Source organism: Pelophylax lessonae, assembly GCF_965119305.1.
Source record: "Pelophylax lessonae genome assembly, chromosome: 7".
Taxonomy (NCBI): Eukaryota; Metazoa; Chordata; class Amphibia; order Anura; family Ranidae; genus Pelophylax; species Pelophylax lessonae.
In genome coordinates this window covers 94,913,165-94,921,592 of record NC_138774.1, presented here as the reverse complement: position 1 = coordinate 94,921,592, position 8,428 = coordinate 94,913,165, and the positions used below count along the sequence as shown (strand labels likewise).

Below are 8,428 nucleotides of genomic sequence, written 5' to 3'. Positions count from 1 at the left end.
AATGCTTTTGTCTGCACTAAAAATAAATGTATTTTAACTGAAAATTTGCATTTGATAAATCATTAGATATTGGAACAACCACAATTTTATTTCCTGGGACTCTACTTTCAAACAATACAGTGCCTTGCGAAAGTATTCGGCCCCCTTGAACTTTGAGACCTTTTGCCACATTTCAGGTTTCAAACATAAAGATATAAAACTGTAATTTTTTGTGAAGAATCAACAAGTGGGACACAATCATGAAGTGGAACGAAATTTATTGGATATATCAAACTTTGTTAACAAATAAAAAACTGAAAAATTGGGCGTGCAAAATTATTCAGCCCCTTTACTTTCAGTGCAGCAAACTCTCTCCAGAAGTTCAGTGAGGATCTCTGAATGATCCAATGTTGACCTAAATGACTAATGATGATAAAAAGAATCCACCTGTGTGTAATTAAGTCTCCGTATAAATGCACCTGCACTGTGATAGTCTCAGATGTCCGTTTAAAGCGCAGAGAGCATCATGAAGAACAAGGAACACACCAGGCAGGTCCGAGATACATTTGTGGAGAAGTTTAAAGCCAGATTTGGATACAAAAAGATTTCCCAAGCTTTAAACATCCCAAGGAGCACTGTGCAAGAGATAATATTGAAATGGAAGGAGTATCAGACCACTGCAAATCTACGAAGACCTGGCCGTCCCTTTAAACTTTCAGCTCATACAAGGAGAAGACTGATCAGAGATGTAGCCAAGAGGCCCATGATCACTCTGGATAAACTGCAGAGATCTACAGCTGAGGTGGGAGACTGTCCATAGGACAACAATCAGTCGTATACTGCACAAATCTGGCCTTTATGGAAGAGTGGCAAGAAGAAAGCCATTTCTTAAAGATATCCATAAAAAGTGTCTTTTAAAGTTTGGCACAAGCCACCTGGGAGACACACCAAACACGTGGAAGAAGGTGCTCTGGTCAGATGAAACCAAAATCAAACTTTTTGGCAACAATGCAAAACGTTATGTTTGGCGTAAAAGCAACACAGCTCATCACCCTGAACACACCATCCCCACTGTCAAACATGGTGGTGGCAGCATCATGGTTTGGGCCTGCTTTTCTTCAGCAGGGACAGGGAAGATGGTTAAAATTGATGGGAAGATGGATGGAGCCAAATACAGGACCATTCTGGAAGAAAACCTGATGGAGTCTGCAAAAGACCTGAGACTGAGACGGAGATTTGTCTTCCAACAAGACAATGATCCAAAACATAAAGAAAAATCTACAATGGAATGGTTCACAAATAAACATATCCAGGTGTTAGAATGGCCAAGTCAAAGTCCAGTTCTGAATCCAATCGAGAATCTGTGGAAAGAACTGAAAACTGCTGTTCACAAACGCTCTCCATCCAACCTCACTGAGCTCGAGCTGTTTTGCAAGGAGGAATGTTCAAAAATTTCAGTCTTTCCATGTGCAAAACTGATAGAGACATACCCCAAGCGACTTACAGCTGTAATCGCAGGAAAAGGTGGCGCTACAAAGTATTAACTTAAGGGGGCTGAATAATTTTGTACGCCCAATTTTTCCGTTTTTTATTTGTTAAAAAAGTTTGAAATATCCAATAAATTTCGTTCCACTTCATGATTGTGTCCCACTTGTTGTTGATTCTTAACAAAAAATTACAGTTTTATATCTTTATGTTTGAAGCCTGAAATGTGGCAAAAGGTCGCAAAGTTCAAGGGGGCCGAATACTTTCGCAAGGCACTGTATATACTGTTTTGAGTTTTAACTAATATTTAAACCAAAAAATTTTTATTTTATCATGCAAAAAAAAAAAAAAAACATCTTTGGTAGAGAAAGGGTAAAAGCATTAGTTGCTCAGAGAATAGAAACTTTACTTCCCATATACTTGCATTAATATGTGTCTTTTATATCTGTCTAAAGTACAGCTTTACCAATTTTTGTAGCAATTTATTTGAGCAGGTACTACACCAAAACTACAAAAACATGCTGTATGGTATGGCATATACAGACTTACCTTAATTAGATTTTGTTTCTACAAAATATAAAAGGCAACAAAACATATAAAGCCATGGATATTTTGCTATTTTTGTTGGAAAAAAAAACATTTAGGGAAAAATGTATAAATTCGATTAAGCAATTCGGTTTTCCATGATAATTTCGTGCTTAAGGAAATAAAAATGTGTGTACTACACAATAAAAGCTTCAGATATATAAAACGTTTGTAGGAACATAATTAGTTATTTGATTGTGAGGCATTGGAATATGTTTGCATTGTTGTATGTGGCAGCTGGAGTCTTTGATGTCTCTGGTATTTGTTAAAGATATTATATATTCTAGTGATCTGTAAAGAGATATAAGAGAAATCATACGTGCAGAATATAATACACACAAAACACATAAACTGAGAATGATTTAGTCTGTGCTCCAAAATCTTAGAATGTGTTGATCTTAGGGCAGTGATCACTTAACGGTGTTGTCAAGGGGCTGTACAAGTACTTTTCAAATCTACAGGTTAGAAACCAATAAAGCCCCTTTCACACATGTGGACCATTCAGATCCGCCTGTCAGTTTTTCAGGCGGATCTGAACGGATGCCCCATGCATCTCTATGGGGCAGCAGATGTCAGCGGAGACATGTCCGATCCGATCCTGTCTGTCAATTCCGGACAGATGGAAACCCTATTTTCCATCCATTGGAGGATCGGATCGGATGAGAACGGACAGGCGGTCCGTTCTCATCCGATCTCCCCATAGAGGAGAGCGGGGATCTGACACCTCTGTCCCTGCACACAGAGTGGAGATGGAGCTGTCATCCGCCTGCTCAGCGGGGATCAGCGGATCGATCCCTCGCTGAGCAGAAAACGGAACGGACAGGATCGGACATGTGTGAAAGCGGCCTAAGGGTTATCTAAGTATTAGGGGTTAGGTTAATGTGCATTGAGGTTTTAGGGTTAGGGTCGAGGATTTAAAGGGACAGCACACCTAAACCTGATATTTCAGCTTTTGGTAGAGGCTTGACAGGTAAACCACTTGGCAATTTCCTTTTTTTCCCTCCCTTTGGGAAACTGTCTGATACATCAGCACTTGGGTTTCCAGATCTGCACGCATGCTGTCATTACTAAGTGCCGGTTCACACTGGGGCGACCTGTGAGGCGACCTGGTCGCCTCACAGGTCGCCGCAGGTCGCCTCCCATAGGGAAGCTGCGGACCCGTTCTAATAGGAGCGACACAAGTCGCTCCGACCTAGAAAAAGAGTCCGGAGCTTCTTTGGGGCGACCAGGAGGCGACCGCCATAGACTTCAATGTTATGAAGTCCGTGGCGGCCGCTCCGAGGTCGCGGCGCGCTGCTCGCACCGCGATCTCGGAGGTCGCCCCTGCAAGTAGCGTCGCGGTAATGTGAACCGGCGCTTAAAGAATCCTACTGTTCCTGTTGTAATTTATTTATTTTTTATTTATGAAGAATGCAACAGCAGGAACACAGAGAACACCTAAACCCGCAGATAGACAGGAACAGAATTTGAAAAATAGGGAGATTTTTTGGCAGAGGTTTTTTGGATATATAAAAAGACGGTAGCTGGCCAAGCCCACCAGGCTAAACCTGCAAAAAAAAAAAAGACACTTTTAAGTGGTCCAGACCCACTAAGATAAAGGCTCCATACACACTAGCTTAAAAAAAAAAAAAAAAAACTCCTAGCAGCAGCTTTTGAGCATTTTCTTTTCTGCTTCTAGAAGCAAATAGTGTTATCTTATTTGTTTATGCACACTATTTTAGTCTACAAGCATTTTTGAAGCTTCATTTTCTAGGAGCAGAAAAAAATACTTTTTTTTTTTTGCATTTTTGGGAGCATTTTGCCAGCAGAAAAAACAGTTGACAAATCCTAAACGCTCATAATTGTCCTAAACTCTGCAAAATGCTGCTAAGTGCCGGTGGTCAGTGTTTGTTTTTCTAAGCGGGAGGCTCCTGGCATCCTTAACCAGTTCTGGACCGGAAGAATTTGCCCCCTTAATGACTAGGCCATTTTTTGCGATTGGGCACTGCGTTACTTTAACAAAAAATTGCGTGGTCGTGCGATGCTGTACCAAAATAAAATTGATGTTCTTTTTTTTCCCCACAAATAGAGCTTTCTTTTGGTGGTATTTGATCACCTGTGCGATTTTTATTTTTTGCGCTAAAAACAAAAAAAGAGCGACATTTTTGAAAAAAAAAAAAAAAAATTACATTCTGCTATATAAGATATAGCATAAACATATAACATATACCAAAAAAAAAAAAAAAAAAATCAAAATATTTCATCCTCTTGGGCCAATGTGTATTCTGCTACATATTTTTGGTAAAAAAAAAAAAAATCACAATAATCGTATTTTGATTTGTTTGCGCAAAAGTTATCGCTTCTACAAACTAGGGGAAAGATTTTGGTCATTTTTATTTATTTATTTTTTTTACTAGTAATGGCGGCGATCAGCGATTTTTAGCGGGACTGCGACATTGTGGCGGACAGATCGGACCCCTAACTGACATTTTTGACACTTTTGGGGGGACCAATGGCATGACTACAGTAATCAGTGCTAAAAATATGCACTGTTACTGTAATAATGACATTGGCAGGTAAGGGGTTAACCTAGGGGTGATCAAAGGGTTACGTGTGAGCCTAGGGGAGTGTTTACTAACTGTGGGGGAGGGGGGTGGGCTTGTGAAATGATCATAGAGACCTGTGTTTCTATATAGAAGGATCACAGGCGCTCTGTGATCATTTCAGAGAGAAGAACGGTCAGCTGTGTTTACAACAGCCAACCAACCTTCTCTCTCAGCGGGGAACGATCGCGGGGTTCCCGGCGGCAATCCCGGCCGCCGCCCCCGTGCATCTGCATCCCCGACGCCCCCCAGCACCACTCGCGCGACTGACATGGGGCTACAACAATTCACGCAGGAGAGGCAGCCTGCCGCAGTAAATGGAAGGCGGACGGTCTTAATGTGGTTAAAGTAATTGTAAAGTCTTGGTTTTTTTTTTTTTTTTTAAATAACAAACATGTTATACTCTGTGCAGTTGGTTTTACACAGAGCAGCCTGGATCCTCCTCTTCTCTGGTCCCTCATTGCTACTCCTGGCCCCTCCCTCCTGTCAAGTGCCCCCACAGCAAGCGGCTTGCTATGGGGCACCTGAACCGAGCTGAGGCTCCATGTGTCTATTCAGACATTTAGACAGCTGCCATTCGACCCCGCCCCCTCTCTCTTCTGATTTGCTGACTGACTTTGATTGACAGCAGGTGGAGCCAATGTGTGGGACTTGTGGACATCGCTGGATAGAGATGGGCTCAGGTGTGTATTAGGGGGTGCTGGGGAGGCTGCTACACACAGAAGGCTTTTTATCCTAATGCATAGAATGCATTAAGATAAAAAAAAAAAACCTTCTGACTTTACAACTCCATAACAACTGATTAATTAGAAGAATGAGCACTTCTGGGCAGTTGGGTAATTCTGCTCACCAGCATCCATCCATGTTTTTGGGTGAACCAACCCTTTAAAAAGGTCAATACGTAGCAAAAATACAGTGTGATAGTGAGAATGGTTTGCATTCTTCTTCTAAAACTTACATCAAGGGGCCACTGGGCAATCAATTGAGGAGAAATAATGGAAGCAGCATCAGTGTGATTATTCCCAACGGTCCTCTGTGATCTGTGGAAAAAATAGAATCATTGTCCTGTTAGTCAATACATAATCAAAAATTAAACATGGTTTAAAGTGATTCTAAAGCCCTAAGTTTTTATTTTTTTGTTTAACTCTAATTCAATGCATTAAGGTAAAAAAAAATCCTGTGCGAGAGGATTCAACCTAGCTCCCCCCCCTTATACTTACCTGAGCTTATCTTGATCCAGCACTCGGCTATCTTCCTCCTCACTGGGCATATTTATGAAACCGGGAGTCATTGGCTCCCACTGCTGTCAATCAAATCCTGTGATGAGGGAGTGAGGGCGTGGCCAAGCTGCACCGTCTGTGTCTAAAGACGCAGGCAGGGCAGCTTGGGAGCAAGCCTGCATGAGCCTGCATGAGTGCCCCAATAGACTTTCAATGGGGGCACTCGCTAAAGAGGAGGAGCCGAGGTCACCAGTGGGGGTTTCTCAAACAGGAGGATCTGGGTTGCTCTGTAGAATACCAGTGCACAGAGCAGGTAAGTATGTCATGTTTAATATTTTAATTTAAAAAATTGTAAGCTTTACAATCACTTTAATGATTATCCCCATTCCCGCCAGTATTAACCCTAAGCTGAATTGTAAATAGATTAGCAGATGTGTGCATGTTTATGAATAGAGACATTTTGGGAGTGGATGCTGAGTGTTGAGGGTTAGAAAGCTGAGATACTTGGAGTTCAGAATGTGTACAGGGTGATCGAAACTAGTGGTGTAGGAGAGGGTGGAGCATGGAGGATGTAAATGTAGATGAGCTGCTGATGGGTCACTGTTAGTTATGACAGACTCATCTAGTAACTCAAAGCGTCTCTGTATTCAAAGTGGGCCATAAAAAGTGAATACTTGCTATATTAGAGAGAACATCTACAAATGTTGACTGAGTGTAGGCAGGTGCAGGTTGTTGTTGAACGTGGTTCCTCTATGGTTTCCTGAGTCACTGGGGCAGCGATCCAATTGGATGGTGGCAGCCAATGTGACTCTGGCGCCCATCTTGAGTGTGGCAGAGTCTATTTAAGACCCTGGCCCCTGGGTTTAGCGCGCATTCCCGTTTGGGTAGTGTAGGGACAGGTCATGTATGTCAGGGACAATATTAGTGGCAGGGAAAGGGCAAATGTTCCAGATGACTAGGGAAAGCTTAGGGCTCTGCAATCTCCTCGGACATCTTCACGTTTGGGCTCGGAACAGCCAGGCCACGCCCTGCCCTTCCAGACGGATGCGGTCAGTTCAGCTAATACCTGCTCCGCTACAATCTGTGAGTGTTCCAGATTGGACCTCCTCCCACTGGGTTTGTTGTGAACTGTTTTAGCTTTACTTCAATACAGTTATACTGTTTGGACCTGGACTGGGAGTATGTTATTGCCCCCACACCAAGCTGCACCAAGCTGCACCCACCCACATGTGCCAAAGTGGTACCCTGAAAGATTTCATTTGTTTTAAATTCCTCAATATATATAGACGTGCACTCCAGTGCTTACAGGCTGATAGTTCTATCTGTATATTATTCTACATATGTGATGTTTCACTGGACACTTGCTGATTTGAATTATTGGGGTATTAACCTTCTTGGTTTTGCACATGTGTTGCACAATAATATTTATTATTCACTTGTTTAATTAATATATATTTGTTGGGTGGGAGGATATAATTTTTTTCTCCAAACGCCTTTAGGGATAAGATATTCATATTTATATTTATAGATTTGCACACTACTTGTTTGCGCTGTGTTTTGAGTTGTTTGTGATAGTTCTATCTGCACTGTGAGATCATCTACATCACTGCTGCCTCTGCTTGCAAGCGTCACAGATTTGTTGTGCAGAAAGCTGTACCTGAGGACCTACGGTGCAAGCATCTACTTGCTTCTGCTTCATCCATTATGTGCTTACTGGATTTCTCCTGTTAATTCTTGACTATATTACCAGGCATCGGAGGGGAAAGGAGGTTGGACAACTTTAAGGCCCCTTTCAGATGTGCAGACTCCAGCAGCGGATCCGCCTGCTCAGCGGGGAATCTGACCCCGCTGAGCAGGCCGATGACAGGTCCGCGTCTACTCCCCTGATGCAGAGCAGACACAGACACAGCCTGTCCATTTCCATTCGACTGTCATCAGATCCGATCCGCCAGACGGATGGGGAACAGATCCTCCATCTGTCTGTGTGTATAGGATTGAATGTCGAGTGTCTACGAACATCCACTGCTCCATAAAGAGCAATGGACTGTCCGATTGGGTCAGCCTAAAAAACTGACAGGCGAACCTGATTGGTCCTCCCATGTGAAAGGGGCCTTATATGATGAAGGAAAGCCCTACTTCTATAAAGAGGGCAGCATTCCCACACATACGCAGTGCAGAACAAAGCACAGTAGGTCAGTAATTGGAACATAACAGTTGCTGGAAGCTTACAGACAATACTGGTGTCTACTTTTTTGACCTCTACTCTCCATGTTTTTGGGCACAGTTTACACAGTGCAGGTCCTCTTTAACAGCAAGCTTTTCCACAACATAGTAACTACCTTGTAATAGTAGCTGTGACATTATCAGTGTGCTGCAGTTTGTCTGTGCAGAGAGAAGAGCTATGGGCGGGCCCCAGCAGCCCATATGGAAGAAAAATATATTTCCAATATATTTAGGGAAAAAATGTTAGAAATATATTGAATATGGTCAAAATTGTAGCATTTCAAATATATTTCCAATATATTTTGGAAAAATAAATTAAAAATGTTTTTTTAAAATATATTTTAAATATATTTT

The 8,428-nt window shown here is 42.1% G+C and overlaps 1 protein-coding gene across 2 annotated transcripts in view; it reads right to left on the bottom strand.

The window, feature by feature from the left end:
• Positions 1-1,805: 1,805 nt before the first annotated feature.
• Positions 1,806-8,428, bottom strand: part of LOC309560370 (uncharacterized protein) — a 54,734-nt gene continuing 48,111 nt past the window's right edge. For both annotated transcript variants that reach the window (XM_082264001.1, XM_082264000.1), the window contains exons 3-4: positions 5,590-5,671; positions 1,806-2,340 (exon numbers count right to left, since the gene is read on the bottom strand). In XM_082264001.1, the coding sequence (XP_082120127.1) occupies positions 5,610-5,671 (62 nt within the window). In that variant the 3' untranslated portion in view covers positions 1,806-2,340; positions 5,590-5,609. The remainder of the gene's footprint in view (positions 2,341-5,589; positions 5,672-8,428) is intronic.